Source organism: Hyperolius riggenbachi, chromosome 1 (assembly GCF_040937935.1).
Source record: "Hyperolius riggenbachi isolate aHypRig1 chromosome 1, aHypRig1.pri, whole genome shotgun sequence".
NCBI lineage: Eukaryota > Metazoa > Chordata > Amphibia > Anura > Hyperoliidae > Hyperolius > Hyperolius riggenbachi.
The window spans coordinates 219107536-219127271 of NC_090646.1; the positions used below are offsets into that span (position 1 = coordinate 219107536).

General features: G+C 45.8%; 1 protein-coding gene across 6 annotated transcripts in view; it reads right to left on the reverse strand.

The window, feature by feature from the left end:
* Positions 1–19736, reverse strand: part of LOC137571489 (bifunctional heparan sulfate N-deacetylase/N-sulfotransferase 3-like) — a 353270-nt gene that overhangs the window by 94447 nt on the left and 239087 nt on the right. For 5 of the 6 annotated variants that reach the window (XM_068280713.1, XM_068280686.1, XM_068280704.1 and 2 more), the window contains 2 exons: positions 19236–19359; positions 11748–11922 (listed from right to left, as the gene is read on the reverse strand). In XM_068280713.1, coding sequence (XP_068136814.1) covers positions 11748–11922; positions 19236–19359 — 299 coding nt within the window. Of the gene's footprint in view, positions 1–7600; positions 8010–11747; positions 11923–19235; positions 19360–19736 lie in introns of those variants that run through there. The other variant, XM_068280730.1, reaches the window with a different exon arrangement.

Here is a 19736-nt window from a genome sequence, read left to right on the forward strand (position 1 = left end):
CATTGACGAAAAGGATGCAGACACTGTGGTGCAACTCATGACGGAGGATGAGCAGCCCGCCATCAGCTCTGCATCCGAGGCCTCCACCCTCACCACCACCACCACCCCTGTTCGCAGCAGCCGCCCAGCAGGGTCTGGGGAGGAGGCCAGTTCACCGTCACTCGCCGACCTGTCATTCAGCAGTCTTTTGACCCCAGGCATCATGAGTAAATTGTCTGCTGTTGTTGGCGATCTTGAGGAGGAGATGCTGATGGGCACTTTGGGGGATGAGGGATTGGACAGCAAGACTGTGGCGACAGTCAAGCAGCCCATCCATGCATCAGGAGAGGAGTTTGGGGGGTCCTCATCCCAGCAGGACATGTTTCAGGAGGGGGAGGATGATGATGACCCGGTGACAGACAGAGACTGGGTGCCACCACCTCCAGGGGATGTCGTCCTCAGCAGCTCTGAGGAGGAGGAGGAGGATGCGCTTGTGGGCCTTGCAAGGAGGCGCATCATTGCAAGCATTGGCAGCGTCCCACAGCCTGCTGGTGTCTCAGGCTCAGCAGCAGCAGCAGCAGCATCAGCCAGTACCACCCCCAGCCGCACCCAAGCCCCCCCCCCAACCACCACAGGGAGACAGGCAGCAGCGCTTCCATGCCGTAGGGGGAAGTTTCTGTCACCAATCTGGCGGTTTTTCACCATGCCCACTGTGTACAGCAAGTACGCCACTTGCAACCACTGTCAGCGGAAGTTGAGCAGAGGTGCAGACCCCTTAAAGTTCAGCACCAGCTCGCTCATCAACCACCTTGCGGCTAAACATTTCCACCAGCATGAGGAGTTCCAGAGGCTGAAGGCATCTGCTGCTGGCAGTGGCACCACACCCATCACTGCACAGCCTTCAGCAGCAGCAGCAGCAACAGCAGCCACCCGCCCTCCTGCTCCTCCAGCAGCACCAGCAGGAGTGCGGAAACACACTGCTCCTCCCCCCTCTGCAACTCCTGCCGCCGACACTGAGGCCTGTTCTGGCAGCCAGTCCTCAGTGGCCTCCTCTGCTGTGTCTGCTGATTCCCGTGTCAGCAAAAGGCCACGCCAGAGCCTTTTGAGCGAGTCCTTCCAGGGGGTGGTTAGGGCTCTGCCTCCCAGCAGCCGTCGCGTGCGGCAGCTGAACGGCTTGCTGGCACGGGCCATGTGCTCCCAACTCCTGCCGTACACGCTCGTGCAGGAGGGGAGCGACATTCGTGCGCTGCTTGCTTGCGCAGCCCCAGACTGGCAGCTCCCTAGCAGACACTTCTTTGCCCGCAAGGCCATTCCTGCACTGCACCGCTTTGTGATGGCCAATGTGGAGCGAGGGCTGGAGCACGCGGTTGGTGAAAGGGTCCACGTCACCATGGACTCCTGGAGCAGCCGCTTCGGGACAGGCCGCTACCTGTCCTTCACTGTCCACTGGGTCAGCTTGGTGGAAGGGGGTGAGGATGGGAGAGCAGCAGCGGGCACAGCAGCAGCAGCAACACAGTGGGTGGTGCCACCCCGCAGGCTCAGGGGAACTGCAGCAGGTTCCTCCGATCCTCTGCCATCCTCCGGCACACCTGGCCAAACCCCCCGCCTCAGCAGCAGCGTGAAGGCCCGCCACTGCCAAGCGCTGCTGCACTTGGTCAGCCTTGGGAAGACCAAGCTGACGGCAACCCATGTGTTGGCCAAACTCCAGGAGCAGGAGAGGATTTGGCTGACCCCCAGAGGCCTCAGAGTCGGAGAGGTGGTGGCCGACAATGGGGCCAATCTGGTTGCCGCAATAGACAGGGGAAACCTGACCCACATCCCCTGTCTTGCCCACGTGCTGAACCTGGTGGTGCAGAAGTTCCTGCGCACCTACCAGGGGATGGGCGAACTGCTGGAAACGGCAAGGAATGTTGTGCGTCACTTCCGGCGCTCGGCTGCAGCCTGTGCGAGCCTGGAAGACGTGCAAAAGGAGCTGGATCTGCCACGCCATCGGCTGATCCTTGACGTTCCGACTCGCTGGAACTCCACCCTGGCGATGTTGGAGCGTCTGGTTGAACAGAGGCGCGCTGTCAAACAGTACCTTGCCCTGGCCACTGTTTCCGCAGCTCAGAGAAGGGACAAGACCAGCAACATCCCGTCCATCGTCCCCGATGATGACTGGAGGCACATGCAGCAGGTGTGCTTAGTGCTGGCTCCCTTCCTGCAGGCCACAAACATGGTGAGCAGGGACCATGCTATGGTCTGCGAGTGGGTGCCCCTGGTTTCTCTGCTGAACAGGGCCCTCGATGCTTTGCTGGAACAGGGAGCGGCAGCCTTGGACCAGCAGGAGCGGCAACCAGCTGCGCAGTCCACCTCTGAGGGGGAGGAGGAGGAGGACTTGGTGGAGGTCCCTGACCTGGCAGCTGATGAGGGGGATCAGCACAGCGCAGCTGAGTTGGTGCGGGGGTGGAGAGAGGATGAGGCGGCAGAGGAGGAGGATGAGGACAGCACTGACGTCGATGTGCCAGCAGACGTGGCCCGCCTCTTCCCAATGGCAGCGCACATGCTGACGTGCCTGCGCAGGGACCCCAGGGTGATCCAGATGAAGCAGAGGGAGGACATCTGGATCAGCATGATGTTGGACCCACGCCTCAAGGGGAAGTTGAGCCAGTTCCTGCCGCCTGCAGGAGGAGACCCAGCGCAACAAATAAGGAGCTTGCAGCAGGCCCTTGTTGAGCGCTTGGAGGAAGCCTTCCCCCAGCCTTCCACCCCCACTGTCCAGCAGCCAGCACAGAGGCAGCAGCAGGTGCCTGCATCCAGCAGCAGCAAGCGCCCCACAGACCTGCTGTCTCTCAGCCACGAGCTCTACAGGACTGTAGAGGCTCCGGCAGCAGTGACTAGAGAGGAGATGCATGCAGCAGCATCCTCCTCCGGTCACAGCCAGCGCCTGACCCGCATGGTGGCTGACTACATGGGGTCGTACAGCGGGCTTGACAGCGATGCCCCTGTTGATCCCATGGAGTATTGGGTCAAGCGCATGGAGATCTGGAGCGAGCTGGCGCAGTACGCCCTGGAAGTGCTGTCCTGCCCCCCTTCCAGCGTGCTGTCCGAGCGCTGCTTCAGTGCAGCTGGTGGCGTGGTCACCGAGAAACGCTCACGTCTGTCTCACAAGTCTGTGGACAGACTGACGTTTCTCAAGATGAACCAGGCGTGGGTGGAAGGCGAGTTCCTGGCCCCTGTTGTCGGCGAGAGGGGGACATGAACTGGCTGCCGGAACCATCGTTAATGTGCCTTACCACCCTTTACCACCTCCTGGCTCCTGCTCACTAAGCCAGCCTGGTTCACTTTGACTATTACGTCACCTGCAGCCACACATTTTACACCTACAGTGGGCTGCTGTGTACTGCCCTTCTGCTGTCTGTCTGTGTTTCCCACTGCCAGGGTACACAGATGATTTACCTTCTGCTGCGACTCTGCCACCAGCTATTACGTCAAACAATAGCTATATTGGTTGCAAAACCAAAAACCAAAAAACCATAAAAAAAAAAAAAAAGGTTTAATTTTTCTGAGGTGCCCGGGTTGAAAACTGTGTTGTCCCAGTTGTGTATTGGACACAATGTGGGCTGCACGACCGCTGTCTGGGACCTCCTGTTGTGTTTATTTACAGCCCTGGTATCACCGCTAGGTACCAGGGCTATTATGTCACGCTGCCTACCTGCTGCCACACTCACACTGCTCCTCCATACCTCCTCCTGCTGCTGCTGCTGCTGCTGTCTGTCTGTGTTTCCCACTGCCAGGGTACACAGATGATTTACCTTCTGCTGCCACTCTGCCACCAGCTATTACGTCAAACAATAGCTGCTCGCCTACTCCTCCATTCCTCCTCCTGCTGCTGCTGTCTGTCTGTGTTTCCCACTGCCAGGGTACACAGATGATTTACCTTCTGCTGCCACTCTGCCACCAGCTATTACGTCAAACAATAGCTATATTGGTTGCAAAACCAAAAACCAAAAAACCATAAAAAAAAAAAAAGGTTTAATTTTTCTGAGGTGCCCGGGTTGAAAACTGTGTTGTCCCAGTTGTGTATTGGACACAATGTGGGCTGCACGACCGCTGTCTGGGACCTCCTGTTGTGTTTATTTACAGCCCTGGTATCACCGCTAGGTACCAGGGCTATTATGTCACGCTGCCTACCTGCTGCCACACTCACACTGCTCCTCCATACCTCCTCCTGCTGCTGCTGCTGCTGCTGTCTGTCTGTGTTTCCCACTGCCAGGGTACACAGATGATTTACCTTCTGCTGCCACTCTGCCACCAGCTATTACGTCAAACAATAGCTGCTCGCCTACTCCTCCATTCCTCCTCCTGCTGCTGCTGTCTGTCTGTGTTTCCCACTGCCAGGGTACACAGATGATTTACCTTCTGCTGCCACTCTGCCACCAGCTATTACGTCAAACAATAGCTATATTGGTTGCAAAACCAAAAACCAAAAAACCATAAAAAAAAAAAAAGGTTTAATTTTTCTGAGGTGCCCGGGTTGAAAACTGTGTTGTCCCAGTTGTGTATTGGACACAATGTGGGCTGCACGACCGCTGTCTGGGACCTCCTGTTGTGTTTATTTACAGCCCTGGTATCACCGCTAGGTACCAGGGCTATTATGTCACGCTGCCTACCTGCTGCCACACTCACACTGCTCCTCCATACCTCCTCCTGCTGCTGCTGCTGCTGTCTGTCTGTGTTTCCCACTGCCAGGGTACACAGATGATTTACCTTCTGCTGCCACTCTGCCACCAGCTATTACGTCAAACAATAGCTGCTCGCCTACTCCTCCATTCCTCCTCCTGCTGCTGCTGCTGTATGTCTGTGTTTCCCACTGCCAGGGTACACAGATGATTTACCTTCTGCTGCCACTCTGCCACCAGCTATTACGTCAAACAATAGCTATATTGGTTGCAAAACCAAAATCCAAAAAACCATAAAAAAAAAAAAAAGGTTTAATTTTTCTGAGGTGCCCGGGTTGAAAACTGTGTTGTCCCAGTTGTGTATTGGACACAATGTGGGCTGCACGACCGCTGTCTGGGACCTCCTGTTGTGTTTATTTACAGCCCTGGTATCACCGCTAGGTACCAGGGCTATTATGTCACGCTGCCTACCTGCTGCCACACTCACACTGCTCCTCCATACCTCCTCCTGCTGCTGCTGCTGCTGTCTGCCTGTGTTTCCCACTGCCAGGGTACACAGATGATTTACCTTCTGCTGCCACTCTGCCACCAGCTATTACGTCAAACAATAGCTGCTCGCCTACTCCTCCATTCCTCCTCCTGCTGCTGCTGTCTGTCTGTGTTTCCCACTGCCAGGGTACACAGATGATTTACCTTCTGCTGCCACTCTGCCACCAGCTATTACGTCAAACAATAGCTATATTGGTTGCAAAACCAAAAACCAAAAAACCATAAAAAAAAAAAAAGTTTAATTTTTCTGAGGTGCCCAGGTTGAAAACTGTGTTGTCCCAGTTGTGTATTGGACACAATGTGGGCTGCACGACCGCTGTCTGGGACCTCCTGTTGTGTTTATTTACAGCCCCGGTATCACCGCTAAGTACCAGGGCTATTATGTCACGCTGCCTACCTGCTGCCACACTCACACTGCTCCTCCATACCTCCTCCTGCTGCTGCTGCTGCTGTCTGTCTGTGTTTCCCACTGCCAGGGTACACAGATGATTTACCTTCTGCTGCCACTCTGCCACCAGCTATTACGTCAAACAATAGCTGCTCGCCTACTCCTCCATTCCTCCTCCTGCTGCTGCTGTCTGTCTGTGTTTCCCACTGCCAGGGTACACAGATGATTTACCTTCTGCTGCCACTCTGCCACCAGCTATTACGTCAAACAATAGCTATATTGGTTGCAAAACCAAAAACCAAAAAACCATTAAAAAAAAAAAAAGGTTTAATTTTTCTGAGGTGCCCGGGTTGAAAACTGTGTTGTCCCAGTTGTGTATTGGACACAATGTGGGCTGCACGACCGCTGTCTGGGACCTCCTGTTGTGTTTATTTACAGCCCTGGTATCACCGCTAGGTACCAGGGCTATTATGTCACGGCGAGCTGCCTGCCTCATTGACTGCCTGCTGCCACACACTCATCCTCCTCCTCCTGCTGCTGAATTTACCTCCTGCTGTCTTTGTGTTTCCACTGCCAGGGAGCACATACAATGGCGCTTCCAACATGCGTGCGCCCACCAGCTATTTGTTACGCTCAAAAATAGCTGCATTCCTTTAAAAAAAAAATTGAAAAGAGAAATACGTGAAGAAGAAGAAGACGATATTGAAAAGGAAGGAGAAGATGAAGATGAAGAAGAAGAAGAAGATGAAGAAGAAGATGAAGAAGATGATGAAGAAGAAGATGAAAAAGAAGAAGAAGATGAAGAAGATGAAGAAGAAGAAGATGAAGAAGAAGAAGAAGATGAAGAAGAAGAAGAAGAAGATGATGAAGAAGATGAAGAAGAAGAAGAAGAAGAAGAAGAAGAAGAAGATGATGATGAAGAAGAAGAAGAAGAAGAAGAAGAAGAAGAAGAAGAAGAAGAAGAAGAAGAAGAAGATGAAGATGAAGATGAAGATGAAGAAGAAGAAGAAGAAGAAGAAGAAGAAGAAGAAGAAGAAGAAGAAGAAGAAGAAGAAGAAGAAGAAGAAGAAGAAGAAGAAGATGAAGAAGAAGACAATATAGAAGAAGAAGAAGAAGATATAGAAGAAGAAGAAGAAGATATAGAAGAAGAAGATCGAGAAGAAGAAGAAGAAAGATAAAGAAGAAGAAGAACAAGTATATACAGTAACACTACTGAACAAAATTAAGGACACAACTTCTCTTTCCACATTTTTTTTTAAAGGAACATCCCCACATAATCACTTGCTGTTGTTACTTGGAAAAAAAGAGGTTTCTTGCATCATTCACCCTCAAAACAAGTGTTGGAAGCTATTTAAGGCCAATTCGAATAGTCAGCTCGAATAGTTAGCTCGAATACCGACTCGAATAGTGAGCTCGAAGTCCGAGGTCGAATCGAATAGTAAAAATTATTCGACTCGAATATTCGACTGACCTCGAATAATTTACTATTCGAATTCGACCAAACTCGAATTTTAAAAAGGGGTATTTGAGCATCACTACTGTACAAACACATGTCTATCTCATCATGTCACATGTCACCTCGGGTATCCTTTAAGGGATGAGCTACAACTCAGATGAATAGCAAGAAGTGATGCCTTGGAGACAAGGCTGCATAGTATGCACTGCTACCACCAATCACATTTATAGCAATCCATCTCAGCAACAATTAATCAAGCTGTATTCACATTTATGACCATCATGGCTGGGAAAATCCAACATGAACGTGATTTGTTGGTTTATCTTGAAAGGTAGATAAGCTTTCAAGATTTATGATTCTTGAAACTAATTTTCTGTAACAATTATCATTCAGAAATGTTTCTGGTTCGAAAATATCAATTGTCTTTTATGCAAGACAATGTACGAAAAAAACGCAAAAAAATGCTTTCTGCTCCATTTGGTTGAATTTAGTAAGACTATAAACACGAGCAGGATAATAAATTTTATGTTCAACTAGAAACAGTAAAAAGTATGATGCTGAATAACATAAAACACAATTAAGACCTTGGGCTGTGATTCATATTTCACTCTCTCTGCTATTCCCACTGTCTGTAATAATACAGGTATGATCCGTGTACGGCTGCTTATCCACACTGCTACATCTTGTTCTTTTTCTGGAAATTACTCTTGCAATCAAATTTCTCCTTTCCTTGCTGCCTGCGCCTCTTCAGTAGATTATATATTTCTCTGCTATTCTGGGCTATCTCGGCATTCTGGACATTTGTAGGTGCTTTATAAAATTAGAACACAGCACAATGTTTCGTCTTGAGCGCCCTCAAAAAACGAATTACGCAAGCACTGAATTTGTTCCCATCACCGGAAAATGTAATGACTTTTGGATGGGGAAGGAAAATTCATATTTAGAAGTGCCTCAGATTCCCAGACAATGTCTCATTCTGTTGGAACAGGAAGATGATGTCACATGATAACATCTATATGAGGTTGCTCTTTATTTACATTGAATATGAGGTACGGATATTGTCTGGCAGTTATTTCACTGGAACAATGCTGTTAGTCATGGGTGAGATGTATATTGTTGGGAAAGATCAGAGATTAGTTATTAATGGTTCTGATACACACTTGTGTTTTATCACACTAGAAAACAGTTATAACTATAATTGTTTCCCGAGAAGCTGATGAAACAATATGATAGAAACGGAGGTCACAACAAATGTTTTTTTTCCTTTTCTCAGTAGACAATAGGCATTTAACTATCACAATGTAATAAATTACTTTTGGATAAATCATTTAGCAGCTATACCTATGACGCTACTGTGCTATTGTTTAGCTTTCTTCCTTCTCCATTCCACTTTAATTGGCTATTACCAGCTTTCAACTGTATTTTGCCTAAAAAGTGAAATCAATTATTTTTAATATATTAAAATAATTACTGACCATGAGATTACATGTTTTCATATCCATGGACTAATCAGAATATTTCTCCAAATGAAACACTAAAGTACAAACTGATAGATTATGGGGAGTCTCCTCACTTAATATGGTTGTAGATGTTTCATGAAGAATAAGATACTGCCATATGCAATTTAAGGTGATAATAGGTGATAAGAAAAAGTGGGGGGAAGGCTGCACATCCCTAAACACATGCTGCAATTGAATGGTTAATCGCATAGGCATACACCGCCTCTATTAGACTGAAAAATGCATGCCCTGCATCCAAAACAAGTGCTAACATTTATTACACTAGGAGAAACTTTAGCTTTCAATATGGTTTGCATGCAAAGTATAATGTACTAGACACTTGCGCCATGGTGAGGCAAACCTCCGGGAAAGTGACCTAACCTAAATTTAAAACCTTGGGAGCAGCAAAGCAAAAAAAATTTGTAACTTACATTTTGTTGGACAGCGAGGAGAGCGCCAGTGCATACCACTAAGGCTGCATCTGAAATGACAACCAGCTCATGTGTGCAGCACCTCTAATAGGCTTTCTGCACACTTCCCATTGTGGCGAACCATCACCACAAAAGCGTAAGAGGGGCTTTCCAGCTGCCAACAACCCACATTATAAGGTTGTATGCCCAGCATTCAGTAGTAATCCTAATAAACCTCGAGTAGATATGGATCCAAACTTCCACCACTTCCTCACTCTGATATATGGTATGGCATCCAGGAAGGCCAATATATAAACACAACAAAAAACAGCAACTCTAATTGTAAACCGTTTATTGTAAAAACAATTGGTATAAACCCTTTTTACAGTTTATACTGATTGTTTTTACAATAAACGGTTTACACTTAGAGTTGCCATTTTTTGTTGTGTTTATATATTGGCCTTCTTGGATACCATACCGTATATCAGAGTGAGGGAGTGGTGGCAGTTTGGATCTATATCTGCTTGAGGTTTGTTAGGATTACCACTGATGGTTGGCCACGAGACCATGTGAGGTTGGAATATCACTGTGGTGAAGTTTTATTGACTGTATTTATTCCTCCTTGATCTGTGCTGACTTCTTAATACTAATTTTGTGGACTTTGGATCTTATTCATACTTGGCAGCGATCATATGTTCTATTTTCCTTGGCGTTGATAAACTGTTTGCCAGCACCACAGCACTGCTGCCTCACTCCCCCGTGAGATAGGCACATATTCTGATGTCTGCCACAACACTTACTCGCCGTTTGCTGATGCCACCGCCATCCACTTCTTATTGGGAACCCCAGCAGAAGCATCTTTGATTGTCCCACTGGGGCTCCCCATTTGTCCACTAGGTGGCCCAATGAGAATAATCTTGATCACCTAATTCCGTTGCCTGATTTAAGAACTCGCCAGCGCTCATCACTGGAGAGTTTGACAATTGGATAGGACCCTGTATCTTTATTAAAACCTCAATAAAAATGTAACGTTGAAAGAAAGATGAGAGTCCACCTGATCACCCCGACATTCACCCATAAAGCCTATTAAGGTGGCCCTCAGGTGGAGAGCCCAGTTGGTGTATTATATGTAGGTCATGAAACATTGTACGACAGGTTAATTAACAGTCAAATATCCTGACATTTTCTTGCTAAATACTCCTTTTCCTCCCTCTAACTAATGATATAAAATAATTCCTTCTAAAATTCTGCTGGATGATTCCTAGTCCGGTAGTCATAAGTTCCTCCAACTTCCCTATTAAGGATCACCACTGCACCCCACCCCTTATTGGCATTCCTGATAGCAATCTCCATGTTGTTTTGGGCAGCACGCTGGTGTAATGGTTAGCGCTCTTGCCTTGCAGTGTTGGGTCACCAGTTTGGTTCTAGCCAGGGCACCATCTGCACAGAGTTTGTATGTTCTCCCCGTGTCTGCCTGAGTTTCATCCGTGCATTCTGGTTCCTCCCATATCCCAAAAACATACAAATAAGTTAATTGGCTTCCCCCTAAACATTTGCTTTATTATTTATATAGCAACAACATCTTTCATCCACAGCACTTTAGAGAGTATATACAGTCGTGTCACTAACTGTCTCTCACAGGAGTGTGCTATCCCTACCATGGTCATATGTCCATTGTAGTCAAGAGACAATTTTTAGGGGGAAGCCAATTAAGTTATCTGTATATTTTTAGGATGTGGGAGCAAACTGGAGGGCCTGGAAACCCACACAGAAACAGAACATACAAACTCCATGCAGATAGTTCCCTGGCTGGGATTCAAACTGGGGACCCACCGCTATAAGGCAAGAGTGCTATCCACTGTGCTGCTCATGTGCACTCCTAGTCCACCTTGCTATCTCCCTTTTATTTCCTTGTTTTTCTTGGGATGCCTGTAATATGACATTACTCTCTGACTGTTTTTTTTTTATAGCAAGGCCATTGGGAAAGGTGAATAGACCCCAACTGATGCGACTGAGCCAGTTTCCGGGGCTGATTGTGGTTGAACGGCAGACCGTAGGAGGTTGACGAGGGACTCACACGTGCTTATGGGGCTGGAGGAAGCCCCAGGTAAGTATCAGTTCTTCTTTTTCCTGTCATCTCTGGTTTCCTTTAAAAGCAGAGGTCTTAGTTTGCAAAAAAAAAACAGAAAACAAAACATTATTTTGCGTAGACACATACGCTTTTAAAAGCTCCTCTTAATTTGGTGACATATGTGACTAATGAATTTTTTTGCAAAGTAAGACCTCTGCTTTTAACTTAGCTGTAGGGATGGTAGTGGTTCTTGGATGGTTGGTCTGCACTGAGTATTTACATGAAAGTGTGTGGGTTACTTCATTTTGCAGATTGATTGGCTACACCCTTTTAGCATATCCATTTTTACTTTACTTAAGTGCCTACACTTGAGGAGATGAGACTGGAATATGTGTCTTTCTTATAAACTTACACATAAAGGGGTGCAAAACATTTTTTGAGCAGGGTTCTGCTTTAAATGGAAAATGTTCATATTTTATTACACTGTGGCTGCAATCCTCAGGTATTCAGGATAACATATCCCACATTTGTGTTCTTACCCTTGTATAAGTAGTCTTTGATGCTCTCAATGTAAAATATTATAGGACATCCCCACTTAAATAATGAATGTACTGCATCTATAAAGTTACTGAGCTATAAATATGCCTTTTCTATAGAAGATGTAAAAAGAATCATTTTTCACTGCATTTTAATAGATATGGATGTATGTTATGTTATATACTTCAATTTCTCACCTGATACCAGGAATAGGCACGATCTGAAGGATCAATCAGAATGGTGATAATTTTCACTTTCGGGATTAAAGCAGCTGCTCTTCTTGGTGCTTCTTCAGAATGGAAATAGTTGGCACTCTTTTCAAACAAGAAATCACTGGTTACATTTGATAGGGTAGGAAAGAAATCCATATACCTGAGGAAATATTTGATACACTTAATCATCACTAATGCTTGTATGTAATGGATTATATACATATACATTACAGCAGAACACTCTTATATCTATTAGCTACAACATTAAATATAGACAGCCTGCTAGTAATATAAAGTTAATTCACAAAAACTAAAACATCTCTACCAGCTACACTGAGAAGTAATCTGCTTGCTTAGTAGTAAATACTAAGAAAATACAACATATGTGGGGTAAAACTGGCTGTTTGTCCAGTTGGAGGGTGTGATCAAGATTGCACAGCAATTTATTTTTACCTGTATTTAGCAACTGATGTAAATAGCCCAACCCACGTTATGAAGGCAACCTGGGAAACAGGAAAAAAGGTTGAATGCGGAAAGTCGACTAATTGGGCGCTGCCATAGGCGCCAAGAGAGTCGGAGCGGAAATTTGGGTGCCTGGTAAATAGCTATATATTGAGCACCATGGGAGCCCAAATGCTGTTAATTTGCAGCACCTGCTATTTTATGTTTTTGTTCCCCCTGCAGATGTGATAGTTGCATTGCACCATGGCTAGTGGTGGTGCTGGTGGTGGAGGATGCTGTTAGGTAGGTAGTGTGTGTGGGGGGGGGGTGGTTAGGTTTAGGCATCAGGTAGGTAGTGTGTGCGGGGGTAGAAGTTTAGGTTTAGGCATTAGGTAGGTAGTGTGTGCAGGGGATAGGTTAGGCATCGGCATTAGGCAGGTAGTGTGTGTGTGTAGGTGGGTGAAGAGGGGTAAGTTTTAGGCATTAGGCAGGTAGTGTGTGCAGGAGGGTGTTCGTTTTAGGCATTAGGCAGGTATTTGAGCTGGGGGGTTATGGTAGTTTGTGGGCAGAAGTTTAAGGGTTAGGTGTCAGGGGGAGGGTTCTGTGTGAGAGTAGGGTTAGGTTTCTCCATAGTCAAATATCTGTATTTATAATCGATATTTTACACTTTTATAGTAAAATATCAGTATTAAATACCAAAATTTTACTGCGCGTCCAAATTTCCATCGCCACCCTCCCAGGCCACCTCGATCCTCCACTATCTGTTTTGGTAAATTCTTCAGTCGGCTTGAGTTGATGCATGCGCTGTCTGGCTGCACGCACGTGGCCGGGTCACGCATGTACTGTACGTGCCATCTACAGGTATTCCAGGGTCACTAGCAGAGGATCTAAGCATCTGGAGAGGACAGCAAGGGGCACCTCGGCCTAAAGAGGGCTGGAGGAAGCCCCAGGCTCGTAGCCCCAAGTATGTATAAATATATTTTTTTCTTCTTCTTCTCAGGTGGTTTCCTTTAAATTATCAAGGGCATCATAGGACACCTAAGTTTTAGCTGACAATTGGCCAACTAAAATCTAGTGTGCTCACATACCTTCATTATGGTATGTATGTTTAGGTTAGTGGCTATAGGGCATGAGAACGGGCATGAGCCAGAAACAGCAGTCTGTCGCCACCATTAGCCCATGCAATTAAAGATCATAAATACTTATTGGTGGTGCCAGCCTCTCTTTTCCTGGATCGTGGACCCTGGAGTACGAGGGTCTTTTGGGCTTGGGCACACCAGTCCCCACTTTTTGTGAGTGACGATCCACTCTTTTGTTTTTTTTTTGTTTTTTTTTTGCTTAGGTTAGTGTGTCAGCAACTGGAAAATACCCAAGCCACAGCCTGTAAGGAATATTTTCCCAGATCATTCTTTGTACAAATTCCCACATTAGAAGACACAAACTCAAAATTGTTTGATGTGAATCAAATCTTGGCATACGACACAACAAAAGTGTTTTTTTTTCCCTTCTCTCTATTGCCTATATAATTATCGTACCAGCTTTGTCTATTGTCGTATGTGTAATATTCACAGTGAAAAAGTGCTAAGAGCTGCCATTGAATGGTTATATTTATACTTGATGTGTGCACACAGAAGCACTTTGCTGTGTTAGCTTTAGCCTTATCTCCAGTAATGAAAGAAAACTCTGAGATCTCACTATAGCATAAGCAAAGAGAGCAAGACTAATTCACCTCCAAAACAAACTGAAAGTAAGTCTTTTAACCCTTCGGGCACTTATTGTTAAACATGAGTTTTTACCTAGAAGATCTAAAACCTCATACACATGCTAGATGGTAGTCAGCTGAACCAGATGGTTGGAGATGCCTCTACTGAAAAGCTAGCAAGTGAATGGCAGAACCTGACCCCCCATTCCCCCTGATGCATTAGCGAGAGGTCCGGACTGGCAGATAATCTGGGTCAAGCTGGATGACAGTAATTATGCATATGTACACTCTTTCAGGGTGTAAATCATCTGTTGAAGCAGAGGAGAAATGTTAATAATAGTTCCGCTTTAACATTTCCACGGCTGACATTACATAAAATAAACTTTAAGTATTGCTAAGATCTCCTGAGTGCCGTGATTTAGCTCCACATCCAAAAAGCTGACTGTAGAAAAGCAAGTTATTAGATGTCAACTAAGAATAGCTGAGGTAATGATTAAAGCCCTGCTTGTAATTCAGCAGCAGCCAGCGGTGTCTTGCACTCATTTTACTTCCCGGGGTTAGTGAAAGTTAGGTTTTATAGAGGTACAGAGTAATCAATGGTCAACAGAAGTAAAATAAATTGACTTAATGGAATAAAGTTCAGACTTGTGAAAGTTGCAGAAAATGACCTATAAAAGAAAGCCATGATAGATATGATTGATGTGTGAAGTAATACAGTATATAATACTTGAAAGCCAAGGTACAATGGTCATTTTTTCTTTCTATTCACTTTTTAAAATAACACTTCAGCATTCGTTTTTGGGAACACAGCACAGCCAGCAGCGAACCTGCTTATATTTGGTTAGTTTATGATCTCTCATTCACAAGAGAGAAAAGAAAGGAAGGTTGTTTTGTTGCAGAGGGAAGAAAAACAATTCTGTTTTATTGTTCTTATAATAATGTAGCATCTTGGTTTGCTCAAGAGAGCTCCTTTTTCAAATTCACAGTCGCAGTTTCATTGAAGTTTGCTTTGACTTCATCTAACATTGTTTTTTTGTAGATTAATAGTATATATATATGTATAGGTAGGTAGATAGACAGATAGTGCAGCATGGTGGCTAGATGGTTTACATTCTTGCTACTATTGTTAGACCCCTAAACTATCTGCGTGGAGTTTGTATGTTTTGCCCATAGTATTTTGGGTTTCTTCCAAGTGCTATGGTTTTCACTCATAACACAACAATGCACTATTAGGTTAACTAGGGCTTCCTCCAAAATTGGTCCAAAAAAGTGTTAAGGATAGTAAATTATGAGGGACAGTCAGCACGATTTGTTCAATATTTCAGCAATGCACTAAAATGACAATAAGAATGTATACTAACAACAAGCAGGGATAGAGAGCTGAGCAGATACACAAGAAAAACAAGAAAAATGATTTGGACCATACCATCTCTGCTAAGCCCTAGGGAAGATTTTGTAGTTTGCAGGTGTGTGTGTCATCCAAGCCACGACCACGTAGATATACGTTTTGCACTGGAGGCTTCCCTCTGCACGATTGGGCGCGCTCCCGTGCACGCCCCGACACTTTAGGCTGCATCACTAATTGGTCCAAGGGCAAATAAGTCTTTTTGATCAATTAGCGCCCCACCCCGCAGATGAATGATCACTGCTGTAGCAAACGATGGTGATCCTTCATCTCACCCCTTCCGTGCAGAGATCTGTTAAAAAAAGTCTGTCCCACCTTTCCTTTTTCCAGCGATGATTATGCAGCGGCACCCTCTGTATTCAGCATTACAACCAGCTCCGTACTGCCCCCTACACGAGTCTCGGCTTGATGACGTCATCAAGCTGGGACTCATGTACGGGGCAGTATGGAGGTGGCTGTAATGCTGAATGCAGAGGCTGCTGCTGCAGGATCATCGCTGGAACAAGGAAAGGTGAGCCAGCCTTGCTGCACATGCAGTACTTTTTTTGAACAGATCCCTGCATGGAGGGGGAGGCTGCCTAATAGAGGAGGGGGAGGGGGGAGGGGCTTCAAAGGTACAAATCTGGGGGGGGGGGATCCTGGTTATGGGGGCATATCTGGCTATCTATACTCCAGGGGGACAAAAAAAATTAGCTCTCTCCACTATAAATTGCGAGATGAGCTAACACCAGGGGCACATCTGGCTAGCAATGATTTGGGGGAGGGGGCGGCTTATAACGGTTACATCTGGCTACCTATACATGGGGGGCTGACCTAATACCAGGGGCACACCTGGCTATATAGGGGTAGGGGCTAATTCCAGGGGCACTTGAGGCCATCTATACTGGTAGCGCCTAATACCAAGGGATACATCTGGCTGATAATTACAACAGAGAGAAAATGTGTGCTTCAACCAAGTGAACCTGACAAATCTGGCTTTGCAAATTTGGCCTATTGGCTAATCACGAGACATTGCTCATGCAAATATGCATTTGCTTTCGCATGCCTAAATATGCAGGGTCAAAAACCAAAAACCGCAAAACAATTGCCCTGCGGGAATTAGTTCATGCTACATAGCACTATCCAGGGGAGCCACAAGGAGGCTTCCCATTGCCCCCATACAACCGGGGGCTGCGGGGGTCCCAGGCTCTCTCACCGCCTGGAACCCACACAGCGGCACCCCGGAGGTGGAGGCTGGGGGGCGCAGGCGATCTCCCCAGCGTGGCCAGGCAAATAGCCTGCTCCAGGGCTCTTACCTCCTAAAACAAGCTTTTTTTGCGGTTGCTTTGCGGTTTTTGGTTTTTGACCCTGCATATTTAGGCATGCGAAAGCAAATGCATATTTGCATGAGCAATGTCTCGTGATTAGCCAATAGGCCAAATTTGCAAAGCCATATTTGTCAGGTTCACTTGGTTGATGCACACATTTTCTCTCTGTTGTAATTAGCATTGCATTTTCTTTTCTTTGGAGGCAAGTGGTGAAAGGCTTGTTTTAGGAGGTGAGAGCCCTGGAGCAGGCTATTTGCGCCTGTCCTCCCCTTATGTGTCGCGCCCAGGTCATGCGCATATAGCAGAACGCAATGGACGTTAAGGTAAGTGCCTGTTTTTGATCTTGGGAGGTGTGTGCGGGCGGCTCTTCCCGGCGCCGGCCTCGCTGGGGAGATCGCCTGCACCCCCCAGCCTCCACCTCCGGGGTGCCGCTGTGTGGGTTCCAGGCGGTGAGAGAGCCTGGGACCCCCGCGGCCCCCCGGTTGTATGGGGGCAATGGGAAGCCTCCTCGTGGCGCCCCTGGATAGTGCTATGTAGCATGAACTAATTCCCGCAGGGCAATTGTTTTGCGGTTTTTGGTTTTTGACCCCGCATATTTAGGCATGCGAAAGCAAATGCATATTTGCATGAGCAATGTCTCGTGATTAGCCAATAGGCCAAATTTGCAAAGCCAGATTTGTCAGGTTCACTTGGTTGATGCACACATTTTCTCTCTGTTGTAATTAGCATACATCTGGCTGATATTGGGGGACACATCTGGCTGTACTGGGGGGGGGGGTCATACTGGGGACACTTCTAACTCTCTACCCTGGGCGAGGGGGAGGGGTAATACTGGTGGCATGTTTTTATACACTGTAGTACTTTTTTTTTTAAATCTGGAATTAGTAAAACTGAGAATTAATGCATTTTTTCATTTTTTCCCCATCTTTTTCCCATTAAAATGTGTAGGAAACTAATTTTTTTCATGGGACAAAACACCCCTCAATGAAAGTCTAATTTGTCCTTAAAAAAAGGATATCTAAATCACTTAGGTGTCATGAGTAGGGATAAGGTTATGGCTGATTAAATAGGGACATAGCTAAAATGTCAAAACCGATCTGGTCCATAAGGGAAAACAAGGTCTGGATGTGAAGTGGATATATATGTTGCCCTGGTTTTTGTCCTCTAAACCTAGGTGCGTCTTATGGTCATGTAGCTACTAATCTACAAACCAAGGAGAGCAGTCATCTGTGGATTCTCTCCAGCCCGAGCAGAGGTTGCCAATCCACCATATGCCCTAACGGTGGTACTTACACCTGGTGCATAACTGTCTACTGGTTTTCTTTGTGTTTTTTCCAGGTTTCTGTTTTCTTCTTGGAACCTTCCCACCATGATTGGAGTATAATGGACACGTGTTCGACACACACCCTTTTTTGAGGCAAAAATAGATTTCCTCTGCTTAGTAATAAGGGCAGCACATAACATCCAAGTGTAATAATTGCACATTAGTTACAGATTTGGGAATGCTATGTAAAAGTTAACAGATAGAGCAGATGATGAAATGTTAATCTCAGAGAATGCCCCCAATGCCATGCTCTGCAAGATATAAAAGAAAAACCCACAGATCCAGGCACATCACCTTAGGTTTGAAATAAGTTATAATGTAGGTGCTAAAGGAGGTGTGGCCAACAAAATAAAAAAAGTCAGTTAACCCTTTGCACACTCATGCAAATGTTCATACAAATGGTTTCACAAAGATGAATCATCCAGGAACCACTGCTATCCCTACAGCTTAGTTAAAAGCCAGTCTTGGTACAAAAGAAAACACTCTCTTACATAGTCACCAACCCCACATAGAGGTACTCCAGTATTTGTAGGTGTTATAACTCTGTGTCTGTAACATGCATAGTGCAAATATTACCCTGACTTTTAATTAGCTGTAGGGATAGCAGTGGTTCCTGGATGATTGATTTCTGTGAAAGCATTTGTATGCATGTGAGCATGTGAAGGATTAACTTGTTGCCAACCCCTCCATGCCGATTGGTGTGAACGCGGCGGCAGCCCCGGGACCATTCCACACCGATTGACAGGAATGGCTTTCTATGGGGCTAGCAGGAGATTGCGTGTTCCGCCTTCAGTCTCCCTGTGGCAATGGCCACTCTGAGACTGTTAGACGGCAAAACGGCCATCTAATAAGTCTGTACAGCAATGCGATCTAAGGCAGCGCTGTACTGGGGACAGCCGTGTGACACGGCTGTCCTCCTGAGGGAGACAGGAGCGATCCGCTGTGATAGGCTGAAGCCAAACGCTATGATTGGCTGGTGGAGGGAGGGACGAGAATAAATTATTTTAAAAAATAGTAACATTTATTAATTAAATAATAACAAAAAACATTGAAAAACTCAACCATGATACTGAACTTTTGCAGTAAAAATACCATTTATTGACTAACACAATAATATGAAAATGCAATCTGTGGAAACCTGTTTAGTGTTGCAGCTTTTTCCAAGCTACCCATCTTTTCAATCTATATATATATATTATTATTATTATTTTAGCAAAAACACATAACGCCAATCTGTCAATCATCAATCTACCTGCTGTCACTTGCATGGAGATAATTATGAATTAGTACTTACCAATCCACACCTTTATGGTAGTTATTTCCATTGAAGAACTGCATTTCTTCAAATGTTTTAGGATTTGGAGTATTGCTGAATATGGCAGGATGCATGACCAAGAAGAGGTATAAAGCTGTTGTACCTACAGTACACAAAGCATAGTTTCTGCTGAAGGACAAGTAGACATGACACACACTCATCAAATATATCTTAATTGAAGACAAGTAAAATTATAAAGTTCACTCATCCACTCCCCTCTGCTCAGCCTAGTTACAATGTAAATGGAAGTCCTTGTCCACTTACCCATTGGCCCAATTGATTTTATGGATGAACAAGAGGCTTGTGATGTTTCCCGGGGAGACCTCAAATGCTGTGTGCCTGTCTGTATAATCACGCATGGATTGACAGTCTTTACATTACTGAATCTGGGCCATTGCCACTGTGCATGTGAGCAGGACAGGAGAGACAGATAAGTGCACTTTACATTAAAGTGAACCCGAGGTGAAAACGTACTGATGA